The sequence below is a fragment of the Gigantopelta aegis genome, chromosome 9 (assembly GCF_016097555.1).
Source record: "Gigantopelta aegis isolate Gae_Host chromosome 9, Gae_host_genome, whole genome shotgun sequence".
NCBI lineage: Eukaryota > Metazoa > Mollusca > Gastropoda > Neomphalida > Peltospiridae > Gigantopelta > Gigantopelta aegis.
The window spans coordinates 35,239,735-35,263,616 of NC_054707.1; the positions used below are offsets into that span (position 1 = coordinate 35,239,735).

Sequence of the window (23,882 nt, forward strand, 5' to 3'; positions counted from 1 at the left end):
ATTTAATTTTTCCATTTTCATTCACATATACAATTCATACACTGTGAAACGATATGTACATATTATTATTAATACACATTTTATAAATATTTAAATCATTTATACATGTACAAACAAACCAACCAAAACACTTCAGACATACTCTCTCCAAGATCTATTTTTTATTATAACTAAATGCACAGTTGTTACAATTTTTAAAAACAATTATTTAATGGAACTTTTTCTCCTGAAAATCAGACGTAAAAAAAATAAGACTAACATACTAAATAGGAAAAAAGTTACATAAATTTTTGTTTAAAAAAATATATTCCCAATTTATTCTTAAAAAAAAGAAGTCAAACTTATTATTTAATTATATTTGAGCAATATTAGTCTCGGCTCATTAGTCATATAATAAACTCTAAGCACGAATGGTGTCGCATTTTTCACATGATCTTTCATAAAACAGATACACTAAATTAAATCAATTTTAATGTGAAATATTAAATTTTCACACACAGAAAATTATTTTAAATGTGCCCCTTTTAAGTTTAAAAATGCCCTTCTTATGGGGTACCTGGAGAAGAATCACTCCTACTGTGCCCTCATTCATTTTGTTTTGTCACCCTTATTTATTTAAAGCTACACAGGCCCCAGATAACTCTGACATAACATAGCTGAATGTGCTGGATAGATAAGCAAGGCTACACAAACGTATTGACATTCATGCAAATATGTTAACCATTTTAACAATTAAAAAATCAGATAAAACTGATACTTTAACACTTCATTCATTGAATTCGGTGTGGCAAAATATTTTTCCCTGCCTGCCGCACAATGACAATTTCAGAATGTTTATGGCTTGATAGTCATGAAATGTGAAATAGTTCGTCACTGAATCTCCAAATGAAATAATACTGAGTTACAAAAGTATCAACAATAATTTTAATGCTGATGAACAAAGAAATCATTGTTACATCTTTTCCTATATTAAAAAAATAATAAATTCATTAATGTAAATAACAATTTCATTATTATATTAAATCATCAACTAAATATGTCTTTTTGTATACCTCAACATAGTCTGAACAAGATTTCTAATTTTAAGTTTAACTTGGCAAAAAAAATGGCTATTTCTTATATGTGTTGAAAACAATTCAAGTTGTCACTTAATGAATATTAAAAAACCAACCTAAAATAACAAAACCCCAAAATATCCAAGATGAATAATGAATGGAACATTGGTAGGTAAAAAATTATACTGTGGAATTTGTTCCTTTCGTTCTTTTACTGTTATTCAATAATTCAATATTGATCATAAGGTGCCAAAGAAAAACAACTTTCCTCAATGCTATATTAATTTTTGTCTATTGGGTAATCTTGACTATAAGACAGTCTTCCAATTTTAAGAACTAAAACTAATTTTTATCCCCATTTTATGACTAAAATTGTTTGTCATTTTAAAAAAAATGCAAATCATGGCTTTTTCAAGAGTACTATTCACAAAACAATACATTTCCATGATTATTTTTTAATTACAGTCGAACCTCGTTAATCTGGACTCCGATTATCCGGAAACCCCACTTTCCGGACAGATGAGCGACAAAACGAAACGGCTATTTTGCAAAAAATTTCATTAACCGGATATTCAGCTTCCGGACGGTCATAATCCAAAACAATGTGTCAAGAGTAAAGGAAATTCGCTTCATTTAACCGGTTACTGCTAAAACAACAAATCCCCTGCCTTCAATAAACGCGACCAGTTAAGACCAGTCAGGCAATCCACACACGCTCTAATGGCTGCAAGGGGTTTCACACCTCTGTTTGTTTTACACACTTATCGCTTATTTAGTGCACTGTGTTAGATATACCACTCTATGATCCTGTTGTGTTTTATAATCTTTAGAACAGTCAATTAAGGGTAATTAACTTTGAGTTACTGTTACAATTGGTCGACAAAAGACAAATGGTCAGAGTTAAGGGATATCACGTTTTTTAAATACTTATAGAGAAATGCACATTTTGTAAGGAATTTCCTTTGGTCGATGTTCCATTTAATTTAATGCTTCTTATCTTAACAATGTCCACTCAACTGAGGATAATCAATTTTGAGTTACTGTTGCCATCTGGTTGGGGCATAAAGATCAAACTTTTAAGGTTTTGACACCATTTTCTAACTGTCATTTTGAGACAGTTGGCGAGGAAAACAATCTCGAACTTGTTCTTAAAATGCAAAGCTCTTTTATGTCAAACTGCTATTAGACAATGCCTTATTTCAGAATACTTTGTGAAATATTCACTCTAGGTTTGTGCACGTGTGCATGTCATTTTTTAAAAAAGCAAAAAAAAAAAGCATGAAATACAATCATTTATTTGTTTAACCTTCAATAGAAGGTTAAACAAATAAATGATTGTATTTCATGCTTTTTTTTTTTGCTTTTTTAAAAAATCTTTTGTAATCAAAGAGAGACTACTCTGGACATGATTCAGTAGTCCGGAAATTCGTTTATCCGGTCAATTTGTGGGAAAACAATTCTGTCCTGATTAACGAGGTTCGACTGTAAATGATATTTTGATGGAAAAATATAATCAATTTCCAGGCAAAGATACATGGTTATATAAGAGGATATCAGCTGTTTGCTTTAATTTACAGTACATGTAGTTTTCATCAACAAGATTAGCGATCAATATATTTTTGTAGAATTGTCATATCACACTGTATGAGAGAAACCTGTATCAACCATATCAGAAAGTATTAAAATGCTACCTGAGATCAGTGTTTCTTATCTAGTAAGATATGACATTGATCAAAGTTTGACACAACATTAATTTTTAATACATACTTCACAATTCATTAAAAAGAACAGTACCAATTATATTACTGTATCTTTGGTGCAACTTTATATTGTAAACTACATTTTAGTGTGTCACAAATGCATCATAAGTGCCCATACGATGTGTGTTTTTGACAATTTCCTACGAATATCCTATGGGCGTTGGTGACATCCTATGGACATTGTTGAGTTTTTGGCCGATATTTGGGCATCGTAGTGTCATCAGAAACTATTAATGCGGAATTATAACTTTTTGAGGACCGTATGATTTTTAAAATCGGAAACCTACCACAGACATATCGTAGGGGCACCTTGTGCCTTGAGGTGACCTTGCAGCGGCCTTGAGGTGACCTTGCAATATCTCGAGACATCGCAGGGAGGCCACACGATGCCCCTACAATGTCAGGACAATGTACGGGCATTGTACGGTGACCTTACGATGGCCGTAAACACACCATATCTAATGTGACCATGGCAAAGATTTTTGCGAGAACCGTACGATTCTTTCCCGATGTCGCAGATGCTAGGACGCTGTACAGTTACACACAGACACACACACCCCCCATCACATGGCGGCCGGTGCATTTGTGACTGAGGCATCATCAAGAAAAACCTTTTGAGGAACATTTGTAATGTAAATGATTTCATAAAAGGGCAAAATGACCCCTTAAAGACATATGGTTGCTTAACTGAGGTGGCAACCTGAGTAAACAGGACTATTTATTGGTGAATGATTATCTTTGTGTCCGGAATATTATCATGAATTGAATCAATGGAATCACTGGCATATATATTTTCCTGTCGCCCCATAACATGACTCCCCACCCACTTATAAAATACTGGCTATGTCAGTGAACGGCATATCTCCAAGTGGTGTGATATATTAAATATGAGCTTGATGACATGGTGAAGTATATTCACTCTGTTTGGAACATGATCATGGCTTGCTCGGAGGTAGAAGTGGAATCAGAGTTTGTTTCTTCGGTCACAGTTTCTGCACTCACAGCCTGTGTGTTGAACCTATGCTGCTGCTGAGCCAGTTGCTGTAACAAAAAGTAAACAATTCTAGACATGGAAACCAAAGCATAAAGATTTAGATGCAGTGTGGTACATGTAGACATGTGCAGAGGGTGGTTTGGGGGTCAAAACACCCTCCCCCGCTGCAATATATATATTTTTTTCAATGTATTTTCTTTTTGCGCCAGTCTAGATCCCTCCCCCAACTCCACATTGCAAAATTTCCTGCACATGCGCCTGACATGGAAATCAAAGTTTAAACATTTAAGATGGATTTCATAAAAAAAATCTGGAAATTGAGATGGAACTTTTGTACTCAGAAGCCAAAGTTTATAAAGTTTTACATTCAAACCAAAGCTTAAAGATTTATATAAAAGTTTTTATGTACAAACTAGAGTGTAAATATATAGATGCATTTTTTGTACATGGAAACCAAAGTGTAAAGATTTAGATGAATTTTTCTACATGGAAACCAAAGCATAAAAATTTAGATGACAATGATGGATACAAGTCAACAACAACAAACCACCTAGGCGAAAAATAAATGGGGTTTTTTTTTTACGGAGCTAAGAGCACTAAAAAAAAGAGGAATTTAATTAACGACCAGAACAAAACCAAGACTGGTTGATCCAGAGTTTATAAAGTTAAAAGTTAAAGTCTGTTTTGTTTTATAACATCACTATAGCACAGTGATTAATTCATTGCATATCAAACAGTTGATAAAGTCTAAGAAAAACCAGCTACATTTTTCCATTGGCAGTAAGGGATCTTTTATATGCATTTCCCCCACACAGGAGAGCACATACCACAGTCATTGATATACAGTGAAATCTCTCAAGACCGGACACTCTGTAAACCGGAATTCCCTCAAAACTGGACGTTTTACAGTCCCTTTTTAAAAACCAGGACATAACTTAACCTCTCTAAACCGGATCCCTCTAAAAACCAGATATTTGTTTTGGTCCCAAGGGTATCTGGTTTAGAGGGGTTTCACTGTATCAGTCATCTGGCATTGCTTGGGAAGGGGGAAAAGAATATATCAGAAAATGGGTCCACCGAGGGGGTTTGATCCCATCACCCAGGCGACTGATATGTAAATCATCAAACCTGTAATGCCTCCAGCTGACTGGGGTCGGTAACGACAAGAACCTGTCGCCCCTGCAGATCTCCCACCGTGATGCTGGTGATGCCGTGAGCCTCCTGCAGCTGTTGGAGAGTTGGGGCTGGTAACGTCACCACACCGATACCTGATGTATTGGCACCGACGGCTTCAACCATTGCCACCGAGGCGGAAGTCTGTAGTAAGAAAAGATTGTCAATTTAAACCAGAATTCTGTGGAATTAAACGTCTTGCATACTATTAACTGTCGCTTAATAGTTGCATTTATAGATGCTCATTTAAATGAATTTTAAACTCCCATCATCAATGATAACACAATTTTTTCAAAGCAGTATGTTCAAACCAGATATTAATTATTATTTAAATCTGGGATCACCTTGCCTAAAGCCAAATTAGTCAACAGCTAATTTTTATATAATGTGGCTACAACATTTAGCATATGGATAAGAAATACTCTTCATATCTGAAAATTTACTACAATAGAACTATTCCCAGTTTGAGCCCCATAAATCACTTAATGTACAATAATGCAAACATCAATATAATTTATTTTTTTATACCTGTTGAGCATCTGAAGTATTTATCACTAGAGTTCCGTCCCCTTCTTCAGTTGTCACAGTGCTGCCATCTGCACTAGTAAGGAGCTGAAGTCTAATACGTTTTTCGGGAGGTTCCTCAGAGCCTTCAACTCCTGTTAAAACAATAAAACTTAACATGTACCAATGAAATACACAAACCACTGATTGCAGTATGCCTCAGTCTAGAAATTCCAATTAATTACTACAAAATAGACATTTTTCTTTCATTTGTAAAGCTGCAAAGGATGGTATCATTCATTGGCAGTGCCGACCTTTTTATTTTATTTGATAAGCTGGCATCCAGACTTATTTGATCATTGACAGTGTTGGCCTCGAGGTGTAGTCAATCAATAAAGAAAAAGAAGACATTTTTCTAATTTGTTTATGCACAAAATCCCACTGATACTATCTAAGGAAAAATTTATTACCAGTTTTGAGACCATACTATTCTTTTAATGTTCGGTATACAAGATATTGGTGTTCACAGATAAATATTTTGGTTCCACAAGAATGTTAGGAACAGGACCTACAGGGGTGAACTTAATGGAGTTTAATGAATGAATGAATGTTTAACCTAGCACAAAAAACCCACATCGCCTAGCACAAAAGTATTGATTAATTATATCGCCATGACAACCTACCTTGCAGAGCTGCTTGTGCTTGAAATATCTGAGATTCAGACTCCTGAGATACTTCCTCCCCATGTATTGTTCTCTTGTGCATGGCCAGCGTGGAAGTCTGGCGGTACGTTTTGCCGCAGTGATTACAACTGTAGGGTTTGGAGTGCGTGTGTACCACGTGATGCTTGTAGAGACTAGAGTACTCGGTGAAGCGTTTACCGCAACCTTGAACCGTACAAACATATGGCTTCTCACCTGTAGAAAACAAATTAACAGATTCTACATTACAGACATACGGCTTCTCACCTGTAGAAAACACATTCACAGATTCTACATTACAGACATACGGCTTCTCACCTGTAGAAAACACATTCACAGATTCTACATTACATACATACGGCTTCTCACCTGTAGAAAACAAATTAACTGATTCTACAGACAAACATACGGCTTCTCACCTGTAGAAAAGAAATGAACAGATTCTACATTACAGACATATGGCTTCTCACCTGTAGAAAACACATTAACAGATTCTACATTACAGACATACAGCTTCTCACCTGTAGAAAACACATTAACAGATTCTACATTACAAACATACGGCTTCTCACCTGTAGAAAACACAATAACAGATTCTACATTACAAACATACAGCTTCTCACCTGTAGAAAACACATTAACAGATTCTACATTACAAACATACGGCTTCTCACCTGTAGAAAACACAATAACAGATTCTACATTACAAACATACAGCTTCTCACCTGTAGAAAACACATTAACAGATTCTACAAACATACGGCTTCTCACCTGTAGAAAACACAATAACAGATTCTACATTACAGACATACGGCTTCTCACCTGTAGAAAACACATTAACAGATTCTACAGACAAACATACGGCTTCTCACCTGTAGAAAACACATTAACAGATTCTACATTACAAACATACGGCTTCTCACCTGTAGAAACAAATTAACAGATTCTACATTACAAACAAAGCTTCTCACCTGTAGAAACAAATTAACAGATTCTACATCACAAACATCAATATGACAGAGATCAATACTGCACAGTATTATACATCTTTCTCACACACCAATTGGTGAGAACATCATTCACTATTTTTGATAACACATACTGTTAACACATATATGTGCGATAACAAGTTAAAGACATAAGACTGACTGCTCGTAGGTGAGGACAAGGTCGCCAATACCATGCCATCCAATAAAACAAAAGCATGATCAAAATCAATCACTCTGTGACGAACAAATTAACTTGAAGTTAACTTGTCTGTGACGAATAAGTTAACTATAAGAGCTATGGTCGTAAACAGGTGTTAGTTGGAAAAGGCATTTAAATTTATTTTAAAATTGTTTTTTTGAAGATATGTAGCAAATAGAATACTACATTCGTGTCTGTTAGATACTATTTATCTTACAACTTGTTTAAAAAACATATCTAACTAGCTTTACTTCATTGGATACATTTTAAAACTACTTGTTGTAAGATTAATGGTAACTAATAGCCACTCGTGTAGTATTCTCTATACATATCTAAACCAATTCAAATTACTTCAATTAACACAAATAATCAAACAGTAATATAGCAATAGATATGAAAATAATTAACAAAATCCACACATATTTAAACCTGAATATAGTTCTTTCAACATTTTGGTGTTAATAAACGTGCTGATACTACAAGTACCAAAAGGCAGGAAAACACAAATATATATATATATATATATATATATATATATACACACACACACACAAAGGCCTTGGTATGTGCTGTAGTGTGTGGGAAAGTGCATATAAAAGATCCATTGCTGCTTATGGAAAAATGTGACAGATTTCCCCCAAGACGTGTCAAAAAGAACTAAATGTCTGACTTTAAATTACGTTGTTGAAACAAATAAAACATCACTGTTAAGGTTTCACCAGTTAGATGGCCTGATATTGTAATGATAGAACAGAAGTTAGCTATATTATGGTGAAGTTCATTTAAAGAAACATACCTGTATGTATTCTAATATGATTCTTATAATTGGTTGCACTAGCAAACGCTCTGTTGCAGCCTTCTGCTTGGCACACATAGGGCCGCTCCCCCGTATGTGTTCTGATGTGCACTTTACGGATGTTTGATGTGGTAAATGAGCGATTGCACTCTTCAAATGGACACTTAAAGGGCTTTTCACCTGCAAAATAAATATACAAAACATTTGAGAAAAGTCCTATACTTGAGCTTTTGCCAAAAAATAATTAATCAGGGGACTGTATAAGAATGTTGGGGTAAAGGTTTTCTTTTAGATAAGCCTTCTCATTCCACAATAGTAGCCTTTTTTTTTCATTCTTAATCTAAAACCAAATTCCTTCCAATGGGTTGCTTAAATTACTGGAAACAATTGAAGACAACCAACCTGTGTTCTGATATCAGATTTTAAGACTTAAAAATTAACATCAATCAGGCAATAAGTCTAAAATATTTGTTTTGGGAATTGGAATTTTACCCACTTTACAAGCTGGCAATACATATTATCCAGCAATCCTAGATACTGGAATCACCAAGAGTTTGACCAATCAGTTTTTAACTTGATGATTTAGCCTGAAAGGTTTAAAGTTTAATGAATTAATCAGTGGTTAAGACAAAATGTTTAAATTAGTGTAACCAATTATGCATACAGTATCTATAAGGTATCTTTCAGTATCAATAGGAACCATGGCTTCACTTTTTCCAAATATATTTTAAAAATAAATATTTCATTAACCCACCATTTTATAAACAACTGGGACCAGGGCACATGCTTATAAAACTTTAAAATCCACACTTATCACTTCAGCAAAAGTCTCCATACTATTTGTATGGATGAGACTTTATTCAATACTAAAGTCTAGACTTTAAAGTATTATAAACAACTAGGCCCTGGTCTAAGTGAATACATTTAAGAGAAAATCGAACAAGTAAGATTTAGTTTCAAGGCATAATTTAAATTCACCTGTGTGAGTTCGGACATGTTTCTGTAAATCGCCTGACGTCTTGAAGGCTTTATCACACGGGTCCTCCGGACATTTGTACGGCTTTTCTCCAGTGTGAACTCGAGTGTGGCTCTTCAACCCATAGCCAGTCGCAAATGCCTTGCCGCACGTCTCAAACTCACACTTGAATGGACGGTCACCTGTATGAGATCGTTCATGTACCTGTTGGGGGGAAAAAACTATTTTTTATGCAAGAGGTTTTAAATATTACACAATGCAGGAATTACCATACTAGATCAAAAATTAATTGTCATTTGTTTCCAACATTTAATTCTTTTTAGAGAACTGTGTATTTATATAAGTAGATTATTTTCCTATTTAAGGATTGTCTGGTATATTTTTATGTACATCAGAGTATGAAAAAAAAAACCCCACTAGAAAACTATAAATTTGGCTAATAATAACACTAAAAGTACATATTTTATATCTAATTTTTTTTTGTTCTTAAACAAAAATGCTCAATAAGATAAAGTACCAAAGTATGTTATTTTTTATGTTCATCAAGAAATGACAAAACTCTCATTGCTACAGCTGGACCATTTGGATGACTTTTAAAGTGTAACGAATGTAAAAGAAATTTAATTATTTAATAATGAAAGGTATTCAACTTGTGCACATTTTGTAACTGAACAAATGACAACATAAACCATGCTACCCTACAATACATTTTCTAATGGTAACTACATTTTAAGAATTGGATTCCTTTACCAATAAATGTTTCACATGCCACAGGTCTTTTTGCAAGCCACATTTTTGTATTATTGAGCCGGTTTAATAAACAACATTATAACATTCAAAACAGAATGACTAAAAGACAAAGTTATTCCCCCTAATTAAACCATGTCAATCATACTTAAAACATTACCACCTAATGAAACTTAATACCTAATACACAGTGTCACAAGTGTTTCAAAACAAACCATTTACCTTCAAATGATGAAGTGTTGTGTACATTCTACCACAGCCTTCATAGCCACATTTATAAGCCTTTCCTTCAATACCCTTGTCTCCTGTCACGCGATACACACTGGGGCTGTTAGCCTGTCAACAATACATCCAAAACAATGCATATTATAAATATTATCTGTGGAGTGCATTTGCTGGACAAAAATCTATGAATATGTTTGTGGTCCATAACAGAAAATTTTAAAACAAAATTTTAATCCAATTTTAGTAGTAAGTGAAAAATTAAATATACTGAAATATTTATTTTCAGGAACTTGAGATAGCAATATAACATCAGTTTAGAATAATCTTTAGAAATCAACAAAAGTTCCACAACTAACATATCAAAGACCATGGTATGTACTGCCCTGTCTGTGAAAATGTACATACATAACCTTTTAAGACCCCATGCTGCTATTAAACAAAATATCTTATGATAGTAATGGGTTTATGTCATTGACACCTTCATGTAACAAACAATATGTTGGGGGGGGGGGGGTCGTTAACATTCCCCATCTTTCCTTCAAAATATTGTCAAAAATAAAATATTTAACTTATGGTTTAGTTATCTACACTTTGAACAATGCACTTATATTTACCTGTGAGGTCAGCTGTTCCAAATTCAATGTTCCATTTTCCAGACCAGATCCATCTGCAAAGATGGCCTCTGGGTTTGGATGAGCAATGAATGCCGTGGTCCCATCTTCCAGTGTTATGGCCTGCAAACCTTGATCCACTAAAAACCAATAACAAGTTGAATTAAATTATTTATTATAATTTAAACTAATTTAATAATATGTGCATATTTTTACAGACTTACACATTTTGTAGAATCCGTCAGTGCCATAATTATGAACATTCAATGTTTTTTTAACTATTTAAAGAAAGCCATTTTTTAAACTTTGTTGTACCAAATCACTTCTATCATTTCTAGATTTCTCAAGTTACTCCAATAATGTATCTGTTAACTTTTCTTCAATTCTCAACTTTTATAAGATCAAAAAATTAGTGTTGGGAATTTTAGGCCATCCCATTGGCTGTTGGGATGTTCATACCAGACCACTTGCGTGTGGGGGGAGGTGTACTTGTTGAGGACAGGTAATGTTGAAAAGAAAAGTCTACCTATGTCTTGTACACATGTATTTTCATCCAGTCACATCAACTACAACAGGATGTATTATGATGATACAACAAACAAGTACCCATGATACATTTAAAAAAAAACATTTCAACTACTCACACGCTGCCTTTGGTGTAGTCTGCAGGTAAGCTGTGCTACCATCTTCAAGTTGAATAGCCTGACCCGCTATAAGTTTACTGACCGATTCACCTGTAACAATCATAAAACGATCAGTACATAATTATAGGATATTAAACAAGTTTCCATTTCGTATAATGTTTATGTCCTGAGTGAAATAATTTCAACTGTCATGAGCTTTAGCAAGTGACAATGAACATTATTTCACTAGGAACATAAACATGATACAAAATGGTAGTGAGTTTAATATCCAATTTATTACCCATAGTCGATCTTAATTTATATCGCTTGGCTGACATTCTTGTAAGGTTGTAGTGTGTCAATCGATGATGCCATCGTGTGACGTCGAAGTGTTATGTCCCACTAGAACGCCAATATCACTTTGATATGTACCAGGATATTTTTAACCATACGGGTAATAATAATTTGTGCTAACTAGTACAAAATTATTATTTTAAACTCTCTTTTTCTGTATCATCTTATTCCATTTAGCTGGTCCACTTTAATTTAAGAGTAAGGCAGGGGTAATACAAAAGCTACTCTATTGGTGTAAATAACGCAACCAACATGAAGGTAAGGTTCCAGCAACGTGCTAGTATTCGACTAAGTCAAAACAAACAAAACAAACAAACAAACAAAACTAGCTCTATTTCAATTTCGGTGAACCGTTCTAAATTATGTGTCAAAATTACCTTCACAAAATTATGCAACTGTTTCTATTTGACTATAATCCCACAGGACATTTGCAAATTCAATAGCACCAAAACCACCCTCCTCACCCACCTCCGACCCCGGTTGGACTGCCTTTGCTCCCTTGGACAAGATTGGGAGGTGAGATTGCATGTTTAGAAAGCTTATTTACTTTTCGGTGTATCTCCTTGCACGACAGCTGTACTTCCATCTTCCAGGGTAAGAGTCTGTCCTTCCAGAAACTTCTCATTAGCTAAAATGAATAATGGCAAGACGAGGAGCCAAAGTTATATAGATCTACAAGACACTACAGTAAAATACACAATGACAAAGGCTTTATAAAATAAAATACAATTAGCTCAAATAGACCTTAGATGTTAATTGTTTTAACACAACCTTTCCATACATTTACCTTTCTTGACACCAAATAGTCGATGCATATTTTTGTGCTGGGGTGTCATTAAACATTCATTAATTCAATTCACAAAGCTGTATCAAGAATCTGATGGTATTTAAATTAGTGACTAGAATAAGATGGAGAATATGGACAAATTTGGACAAGCAACAGAAAATCCGGAATCACTGTACAAATGAAAATCAGAAAACTTCAGGATGCCAGCACTTGTGGGTGCTCAGTATCTATTCTTCTTCTTCTTCTGTGTTCAAGCTATAGTTGATCATGCTTTTGATTTAGATTCCGGTTGGGGTGATAAAAAACACTGTCTCTGTCAAGTCTTCTTTGGAACCCCAAAGCTTGACAGCCAGTGTTGCTCCATTCGGCCAGTGCTTTATCCTGGCTTCATTGTAGAGGGGGCAAAATTGCAGGATGTGCTCTGGGGACTGTGGTCCTGTTTGACATGACATTCATCAGTGTCTGCCAGTTTCAGGCGGCACGTATGGGATCTGAGATGGCAGTATCTATTCAAAATGATGCATACTGAATGACTTACAGGTACATGCAAGGTCTCATCCACATGAACACATTACTGGTGTGAGAAATGGCAGCAATGATGCCTACACTGCATATGTTCTAGTAGATACACAGCCAAAGCAGGTATTGAATTTGGGGATTTTTTAAAGATATATTATATGATTTATTATAGATATTTTAAGATACCGTGACATAATGTGATACTTGTGACCCAAAATCTGGGATTCGTGCAAGCATGAAGTCGTGCTAAATTCGCCACATACAAAGTATTACAGAAAGACTCACCTTTAGGGTGCTGTATGAAAGCTGTGGTGCCATCAGCCAGTGTGACCGCCTGGACAACGTGACCATTTGCCATCGTTACGATGTTGCCGTCTGGCAGAGACATGCTCACTGGATGAGATGGGTTGTTGTCGGGGAATGCCTGGGTGTTCTGCAAACAGTAACACAAGGAGTTCCACATTCTATTACTGCAATCACTAGCTTTATTAAAACTAAACTCTAGATCCTACTTATGTTTCCCGCTTTCATTTGCACTGCAGTGTAATGGGTCACACAATTGATCCCCAATAGTAAGCCATTATTTCCTATTTCAGCCAATGTTATATTGTAAACTCTAAAAAAGGGCAATTTGAGTTTGTTGAAGGCAAGTGAACCAAGCTTCCAAAGGGAATGAGAATTGTAGTGGGGGGGGAGCTCGGGAGAATACAAACTTTGAAATAAAGATTCTCAGAAATGCATTTTCAGGACAATTTAGAGTTGTGGTTGGTAAATTAAAAAAATCAAACAAGACATTTAAAAGGGCACTGCAAATGGGGGGGGGGGGGTATGGGACCCTGGTGACTCTCCTCTGGATCTGTCAGTACAACTTATAATAATAATAACAGTAATTTTTATTTTTCATACTAAGCATCACCACTAACATTAATATGATACACACTTTTCAGCTGAAAACTGAAACAACATTCTCAAGTCATTACGTTAATATATTCCTCGCCTTTCCTCTCATTTGTAATGTGCATCATTATTACTTTAAAGGACAATTGCTATATTTTAAATTATTAAAACAAGTTCTTCTCTGCAATTTACCTCAGCAGACTGCAACAACAACCCAACGACCTGGGTTTCCGATGTTGGAAGAGGAACATTCTCTCCCAAAGATAAACCCATCCGTTCTCCGTCTGTATTTTCCTCTTTAATTTCTGTAGCATTATCAGCAGCTGCAGCCTCTGAATGGGATAAAATGGGAGTCTGTATTACATCACATAAACAACATTTCTCTATACAGCGGCAGCAAATAACCCAAACAGATTTGTTTAGTACATCCCATTTGTTATTGAAGTATTTGCAGCAGTTAGTTTAAAAAATATTTTGAGATTATTGCTATAGCAATCAGGGCATAAAATTTGACTTTTCCCCGACAACCAATATGTAGTTTGTTTGGTTTTAGTGTTTACATGAACAATTTTCTTCAGTAGTTCAGATACAAATGAAAACGTTAATGGGCAACCATAATCAAACGAGAATCTAACATGAGCGATTTCCGTAGCTTTTCTTCATCACATTACCTATCATAAATACGAAAATATACCTTTTGTGTGCTAGGACTAACTTGAAAGCTACAAGGCGAACATAAAAATTAAGTTTGTTTGTCCTAAACCGACTGACCCATGAAAATTGACCCATGTCAAAATCTTTTTTGACCTCTTTTGGGGAAGATTTAAAAAATATACACATGTATATATTTAACAAATTTCAATTTAAGCTTAAACTTTTTAAAACTTCAATATTATTAAACCAAAATTTATTAACGTTAGTTTCAATTTGTTGGAAATCAGAAATTCTGTGAAATGTTATTTTATAGTAACGAGAACACAATTTTCTCGCGACGGTGGGACGAGATCTCACTCACAGCAGTGCATGTTCGTATTACATGGTATAGGGTCTATACTCTTGTGACAGGCAAAATGGGTTTTAACCTAAATCAATCCAACAATAGCTTCACATGAGCCAGATGAGGCTATATGTATTGAAATGCTTTGACAGTGACAACATTAATATTAGCAGTTATTTCGTCCGACACTAGGCACAGTTGCTAGAATGCCATCGCATTTGCTATTAATAGACTCGATTCTGTCCGAAAGAAGCTACACAAGCTTAGTGTTGAACTTCGGCCGACTTATTCCGATGGGCTTGGAATAGTGGTGAGAGATTTTCATGACACCCATCTATAATGTATTAAACATATTTTGTTTTCACCACTGGCATTAGACTGCATCAGTATATAATATAATATTCTAAGAAACTACCCATAAAAGTTCAGTGACATGCTTTCGAACACCGAATATCGTGATGTCAGGAGTTTGAGAATTTCAGCAAACGTCCGTAATTTGTAAATATGTCGGTGGCGTGCTAACACAGGTAGCATTTTATAACGAAAGTAGACGGAGGACGTGAAGAAAATAGTTGGACACGTTGAACGATGGAGAAAAAGCTGGTTAGAACATTACCATCAAGCACATATGACGTAAATCTAGGTCAGGGATTTCCCACTGCACACAGTTTTTCAAAACATTGATATTAGCCAACAAACGTTTGTTTGGGTTTTCTGATGAGTGATTACAGCTTTTGCACGAATGATCTGTCGTTTATGTTGATATTGGTTTTGCATAATCGACAGACGAACGACAAAATCATCAGTGCCAAATTTTATGCCCTGGCAATACATATCCCCAACTGGGCAAAACAATGTTTCGTATCTCCTAAGTTCAAGGTCTATAACTCTGTCAAACATGGTAAATCGTAATGAAAGTCACACTTGATCTGTAATTGTGCATCAAATGCCTGAAGTATACACAAAATTTCAGCTCAATATCTTGAAGCATTGCAAACAAAAAATCTGGAAAACTATATGTCGGACAGACAGACAGACAGACAGACAGGAAGGACAGAGTCTAAACAGAATTTTATAAAACATGCATGAATTTATAGGAGGAATTAAACAAAGGCACTATATTTTTATAAGCACTTTCTCACCAACAGGACATAACACAGCCTTTGACATACTAGTCGTAGGATGCTGATTGGGACTAGTCAAAGAACAAAGAATAAACTGTTTCAAAATACAAAATTCTGGAAAAATACAGATGACGTTCATGTTTGTTTGTTACGTTTTTTTTCTCTCAATTCCAAATAATGATCAAATATGACAATAAATACAACAGATTAGCATGCTGAATAATTATACCTGACAAACAGGCCAGGACATTCTGGCCAGGAACTCCCTCACAGACATCTCCTGTGGCTTCTAGAGGCAGCACACTAATGTGACCCGACTGCTGTGCTCCACTAGACATTCCTTCTGCTCCTGCAGTTAGTGGTGACATATCGTTATGATCTGCATTGGACATACCGTTTGCCTCGGAGGTCAAAGGCAACACGTCAACACGGTCAGCATTGGACATCCCGTTATCCCTGGCAGCAAGAGTTGATACACTGTTGTGGTCAGTGAGATGAGAGATTCCGTGACTGTCTGAGGTAATTGGAGACACATCCTCGTGGTTGGTGGCCGATATTCCGTCGTCGTCGGGAACAAGCGGAGACATGCCGTCCTGATGTGCCTGAGACATCCCATTTGTTCCGGGACCCAGCGGGGCATCATGCTCGGTGGAGAGTCCATCGCCTTCCGGAGTGATCGGCAGCACGTGCTGTTCGTTTCCCGGGATCACATCGTCACTGTTAGCTAGTGGGGACACACCATCGTGGTTCACATTGTCATCAACTTCTGGCAGGTCAGAATCAAGTATACCATCCATATTTCCTTCCACATATCAGTCTAGAAAAAAACAACAACATTAAAACATCCATATTTCCTTCCACATACGAGTCTAGAAAACAAGATTAAAACATCCATATTTCCTTCAGTCTAGAAAAAAAAAAAAAAACATTAAAACATCCATATTACCTTCCACATATCAGTCTAGAAAAGTTTTTTTTTTTTTTTTTTAAAAGCTTTAATAGCCTCTATTAGAAATTAGCAAAAAACATTAGGCAGAGTCATGTCCCCTAACCACTCTCCAGTTCTGGCACGTTCTGCTAACATGGCTGATGACAACAGTTATTTGTGAATCTTCAGCTGAGATTTATGCATGCTAGCCATTACAGAAATGATGAAATGGGGTGGGGGTGTAGGAACCAGTGTAGTTATTTTATGCCTGGTGGCCCCCCATGATGCTTATTTGGTTAAAATTACAAGATTATGTTAATCACAATAAATAAAAGAATTCCTCATCACAATATCCTTTACCAAGCATGACTTTTACTGTTAATTGAGTTATTGAATCACATGGTAAATGTTTCTCACAATGAATTGCTTAGGGTTACAATGGGGACCACTCTATAGTCCGAAGGTTCAATAATCCGAGGTTAGGTCTATAAACCTTCAGACTACTGAACCTAGGGTTAGGGTTAGTGTTGAACCTTCGGACCACCGAACCTTCGGACTATCGAGCTATAACCGTTACAATAGCCATTATCAATTTAAAATACCTACAAACTAACATACTTTTCTGCAATGTGTAGATGTCATAAAGTACTACACATAACTTACATTATAGACAGGTTGCACTTTATATTTTTTTTTTAACTTTTTTCAACTGTACATGTATTACACTTAGTCATTTTGGAAGTTATTTTACACAATGTGTTATGTTTGACGTGTGTTGTCAATATAACAAGCAAACTTGAAAGCTGCTTGGGGTAATCTTAAAAACAGCATTAATTAAATACCTGAACTTTTAAAACAAAGAGAAATAATACATTTTCTACTGGTATGTGCACTCCATAAAGTATTTAATTTAATCAAATAATAACCAACATATTAAGATTCTAATTAGAATAGTACCAATTTTTGTGACATTTTCCGAAGGGCGAGGGCTAACGAATAATGTAGCTGGTTTTCATAAAATCCTATCCCATCACATTATTTTTATCAGCCACAAAAATAGTTTAAACAAGCAAATGCATGCACTTGGGCTCCTAAATGTGCATCTGATCAACAAAACCATGTAACCATCACATAATGTAGTATGTAGTGTAGACACAATGATCTTGATCACTCTATTCTGGAGAATGAAGCCCTAATGCAGGCCGCTACCACAATCAAAATATAAAAGTCTTTCCCCAAGATGCTCCTCAAGTTTTGCGAGACTTAGAATTTCAATGAGACCAACTGATGGAAGGCATCCAAGAGGGTGCAAAGGAGAGACCAATAAGCCTGCTGTGGATTCCAGTCCACTGTAGGATCCTAGGAAGGATAGAACTGTTTTATTTAACGACGCAATCAACACTTTTTATTTACGGTTATATGGCATCAGACATATGGTTAAGGACCACACAGATATTGAGGGAGAAAACCCACTGTCGTTACTTCATGGGCTACTCTTTTTGATTAGCAGCAAGGGATCTTTTATATGCACCATCCCAAAGACAGGATAGTACATAGCACGGACTATGTTACACCAGTTGTGGAGCACTGGCTTTAACGAGAAATATCCCAATGGGTCTACCAACGGGGATCGATCCTAGACCGCCCACGCATCTAGCGAACGCTTTATCACTGGGCTACATCTCGCCCCGTAGGATCCTAGGAAATAAGGAAGTAAACCGACAAGCCAAGTGAGCAGCAAACCAAATGCAACCAAACAACAGTATTAACTTCTTTGGGGAAAAAAATCTTGATCAGGCCAAGGACAGTGAGGGATGCAGACGTGTGCAGAAATTTTAATGGGGGATTACACTGTGGTGAACTGTTTAGGGAGGAGGGTCAAGTTATACTCCACGGGAAAATATATTGAAAAAAAGAGAAGAAAAATTGACACTCAACACCAACCCACCCGCACGATGATTATCACCTTCTATTTGGAACAAGTAACCCTGATAAAACTCTGTACAGGCCAAACAGATTGAATGCTCACATGTTCAAAAAGTTCAAACTAGCAGCTGTGGTCTGGACCAATAGAGCACATCCTAAAGAGGTGTGGTACATGCCCTACCTATCAAGCATGGAAACAATGTGAGTGGTCCACCAAACTATCTGGAAACAGAGAACTGGAATTTAAGACAGCAGCTCATTTCATCCTACAGACTGGACTACTGGTGTACCTTGTAAATGAAGGAAGGAAGGAAATGTTTTAATTAACAACACACTCAACATATTTTATTTATGGTTATATGGCATCAGACACATGGTTAACGACCACACAGATATTGAGAGACAAAACCTGCTGTCACCACTTTATGGGCTACTCTTTTTCGATTAGCAGCAAGGGATCTTTTATATGCACCATCCCAGACAGGATAGTACATACCACGGCCTTTGTTACACCAGTTGTGGAGCACTGGCTGGAACGAGAAATAGCCCAATGGGTCCACCAACGGGGATCGATCCCAAACCGACTGCGCATCAAGCAAACGCTTTACCACTTGGCCTCAAGCTTGTAAACGAGAACAAGAAGTAGACCACTCCATTCTTTACAATTAACATCTCTCTCATATGACAAGAAACTGAGATGCCATCATTTTGGTTCTGTACACAATAAATACAATATACATGTATTTCACCTTAATTTAACATTAGATTAACTTTTGTAAATACTTGTGCTTTAAAATGTGTTATGTTCTTTGTATTAATCATATATTATAACCATTTGTTTGCTCAACTTATAACATGATTGCAAGACATCAGAATTGTTATATTCGTTTTTCTAAAATGTTGTCTGTTAACATTGGTTCTCGAGGACTCCCATTTTGTAATTTTCATTAAAATATTTAAAATAATTTGTATAAATTATTATACGTACATGTTTTGTTGAACATGAATGTTTTGATAAAACACTGAAAAGTTTTGTGTTGTACAGTTTTTGCTGTAAACTGTACCACTAGTTTCACTCAGCAAAACAGGTTACATAGTTAGCAATATTTACTGCTGATGCATGCTACCATTTTTGACGCACATGCTGTGAATTTTGTTACATAGCATCCAGTTTAGTGCTCATTTTAAAAGTGGAAATATTAATAAAAAGGTAGCCATTTGAATAACAACCGTCTGTTTATAAATATTGATAAACCAAATGTTTATGCTTAAATTGGTTCACCCATGATAAAATTCCTGTCAAATTTCAGAAATAAAACCATGGGACTTTTTTGCCTATAAATGTAATCTGTTTCATAATTTTGATTTCTTAATTTTTAGTTGTTTAAGAACAGACACACCAAACCACAAGTGGCGGTGAACAGGACTTTTTTTTGTCTTGTTGAACTGGTATGCCGTATGGGGCAAACCAGTCTGGAGCTCACCCTGTCCACTGCCAAATTAGCCTACCGGGTATTGCTAATTTTTATACAAAGTGGCTACAACAGTTAGTCTTTGGCTAATAAAATATTCCTTAAAATAACCACATTTTAATTAATTTTTAAGGCATTAGACCACATTAAAAAAAAAAAAAAAATTGTTTTGCATCCACCCATTTCAGTTTTTCCAGGTAGGTAGGGAGGTTTTTGTTTTTATTTTGTATGTAGAATGGCGGAGTGCAGGAAGAAGGCATCTAACTATGGTATTCATGGTCAGAAGGCAGGATAGGAAGATACAGAAGACCACAGAAACTTTCAAGCTAGAAATTGCATAAACCTTCTATTCACTCGCTCCATTGCATAATTGTTGTATTTACATGATAATGATTGAACAGAAAACAAAACAAATGGCATAGATGTTAATACGCAGACGCAAGCGGTAAATCCTTTGTCCGACAGAAAATTGACGTCAGTGATGAAGTTTGTTGGTGATTGCACAATAACTATAATAGGCGGGAAAACATTGTTTTGAGAGTTTTTACTCTTTATTTGAAATATAAAAATAAAATTTAAAAAATATTTGGGAGACGGGGGCATTTTTCAGGTCAGACGGGGACGCTAAATAAGTCTTTTTTTTTAATGTTGCCTTACTGTGTAGATTTGAAAATTAGCTAAACCAAAATTCTGTCCAGTTGGAGCCCAGATTCCTAAACCTTTAAGACCAACAGACCTCTTTCACATACTACTGCGCATGTCCGTGTAGCAGAGCAACTCGTGGATGCATGCTATCCGTGAACTCACGCGAGACCTCACAAAAATAGCCCTGTGTATTTATTTATCTTATTTTATTTCAGGGCTTCTAGATTATGGTAGCCCCACTCCCATGGCTAGTGATATTCAATGTTGGGCTAGTAAATAACTACTATTGCCATGCCCAACGACTAGTGGAACAAATATTTATTGTCAAATTGTCAAATGTTGCAGTTGTCTATTTTGCAAATATGAATATCCTGACCACCACCACCCAACGTTAGTGTCTTTAGGTGACATATATCTGATTAGTACTATTATTTAGTAAAATTGTATTAACTTAAAGTAAAGTAGGTCTAGTGAATTTTTAATTGAGGCTGGTAATTTTTTTAAATCACCGATCCCATGGCTAGTGGATTTAAACAAAATTCTAGAAGCCCTGTATTTACTCTTCACTATCACTCATCAGTCACATACAATTTCATTTGAAATATCTGGTATTTACGAAGGTTAAAAAAAAAAATTATTTTATTATTCAATTTATTTCCTTTGTTTGTTTGATTCTTTCTTTATTTACACTTCACCATCATTTATATTAGTCATATACAACTTCATATGAAATATCTGGTATTAACGAAGTTTTAAAAACATTTATTTATTTAAATAGGCCCTATTTCATTCACCTGTTTTAATTATTTCGGTTTAAATTCAGGCTTGGCGTGTTTCCTTTTGTTGTTTGTCCGTCGTCCAAGGAATTACTTAATATGTTTGCTTCCAACATTCAAACAAATTACCTTATGACTGCACATAATAAACCCTCACGAGTTTATAATAAAGAGACCATCCCAAGTTTGTAGCCATATTATCAAGCTGTCGGCTAGTCTAATCTGTTATAAATAAAACTTACATATTTCTTAGACTAAATAATCTTGCTTTGAATTTAAATAGCTGAATATGCAATACAATTACATTTCTGACCATTCTCAGGTCAGTATAAACCTGGTTTAAAATATGGCTTTTGCCCCCCCCCCCCCCACCCCCCACCAACCAGACTGTGTCCCTCCACTACAGATTGTACTCCCTCCCCTCCCCAAACTCCAGATATCGTTCATACTGACCTGATTCTAATGTTTTATAGTAACATAGCTCAAAATTCATATGTATCATTTAATTTTATTCCAAATACCGAACAAAATTTTTAATAACTTGGTGAAAAACAAATCCTGACAAGACTCCTGAATGTATTTATCTGTATAATGCATTATAAATATTTAAATCATGTTAAATACAATAAATATCTGCGTGCACACATTAATATTATTTCAGCCCATATCAGATATTTACTGCATACGAATCCGAAAAATGGGAATGTGAAACAGGTCTATTATAGGTTCAATATAAAGATCTGCTAAAAATATGGACTTGGCAAAATAAAAAGGCTATAAATCATATAATTTATCATATATCTTACATTTTCAGTGCAATCAAAGTATGATATTTTTAAGATCACATACATTAAGAATTTGATAACATTGCAAATTAGATGTAAATTAATCGAGGTCACGGCACTAGGTTTATTGACATTTAAGCAAACGTACTTGTGTAACACTCCATAATTGACGTATGCATTCATAGTCATCGAATAAAAACATTTCAATCGCAATTTGACACTGAAAGCTGTCCAGCGTTCAGAAAACAAACAAAAAACCTGTTAAGCTCTACTTTGTTTTGATGCAAGGACATCCAAAATGACATCATTCGAGTTTGACGTCATTTCCATTCAAAAATATGCCGCACCACATATTCTTATGTCATTTGAATATCTAGTAATGGCAGACTGGAATTAAAGTTGAATGTGCAGTTTACAAAAAAAAATTGTATTAAGCTTGAGATTATATGATAAAGAGATTACTACCCTCGTGTATTTCGGTATCGTCAATATCACATATTAGGAATAAAAATAAATGTATTATGCTCGCATAATACAATTTTTATTCCTAATATGAGATATTGACGATAGCGAAAAACTCTGGTAATAAACTCTCTTTATCATATATTTGCTGCAGGGTACTTTTTCCATTAAACCCCCCCCCCCCCCCCAAAAAAAAATACCTACTTGTTGAGCTACAGTGCCCCCCCATGTCAAAAACAAATAGAAATCTGTATTCATTAAGTGTATTTAAATAAAAATGTAGAATGCGTATTTTGAAACCCATAATACAACACAATAAAAACACACTCTTTTGTTCTTAAATATGTTTTATTCATGAGAAGAAAAAAATAAGAAGCATCAACCGTGTTCTTCGATCAAAGAATGGAAAGAAAAAAAAAAAACATGCTAACAGACGATTCGACGACATAAATCGACAGCCAGTCAGTCTTATCCTCCATGATGGACAAAAATGAAGCTGAATTAATTTGGAGGCTCGTGCTATGTGTAACCATAAGTTTTCATAAATATGTCGATAGCAACAACTGTATTCAGATGCTCCTAAAAACTCTGAACAACCAAACAACTTTTCCCCAGTGAAGCAACAGAGAACACTGGGAAAACTTACCCAAAAATCCTCACAGGACCGCCATGCACCGCTTCCAGATCCTTGTATCTAAAATTAGATTGATCTGTATGCTTTATATTTGTTGTGGAGAGTGTTGTGATTATGTCTTTTAAAATAAACAAATGCGTTTTCTAAAAACAGATTAGGTTCTGCAACACTGGTTTTAACAATATATGTTGATTTTAAATAATTAATAAAACATTTTCTTTAT

General features: G+C 35.4%; 1 protein-coding gene across 2 annotated transcripts; it reads right to left on the reverse strand.

Annotated features, from left to right (window-relative positions):
* Positions 1–2,372: 2,372 nt before the first annotated feature.
* LOC121380759 (zinc finger protein 76-like) lies at positions 2,373–23,706 on the reverse strand. 2 transcript variants are annotated; one of them, XM_041509723.1, is made up of 14 exons: positions 23,672–23,706; positions 16,261–16,848; positions 14,103–14,233; positions 13,299–13,446; positions 12,255–12,335; positions 11,375–11,464; positions 10,734–10,870; positions 10,117–10,230; positions 9,150–9,351; positions 8,172–8,351; positions 6,170–6,403; positions 5,511–5,641; positions 4,938–5,126; positions 2,373–3,856 (listed from the first exon to the last, which is right to left on the reverse strand). In XM_041509723.1, the coding sequence occupies exons 2-14, from the start codon at positions 16,826–16,828 to the stop codon at positions 3,731–3,733; spliced, it is 2,331 nt and encodes a 776-aa protein (XP_041365657.1). In that variant the 5' UTR covers positions 16,829–16,848; positions 23,672–23,706; the 3' UTR covers positions 2,373–3,730. The 2 variants fall into 2 exon arrangements, with proteins under 2 accessions (XP_041365657.1, XP_041365656.1); XM_041509722.1 differs by having other exon boundaries at positions 14,103–14,242.
* Positions 23,707–23,882: the final 176 nt, after the last annotated feature.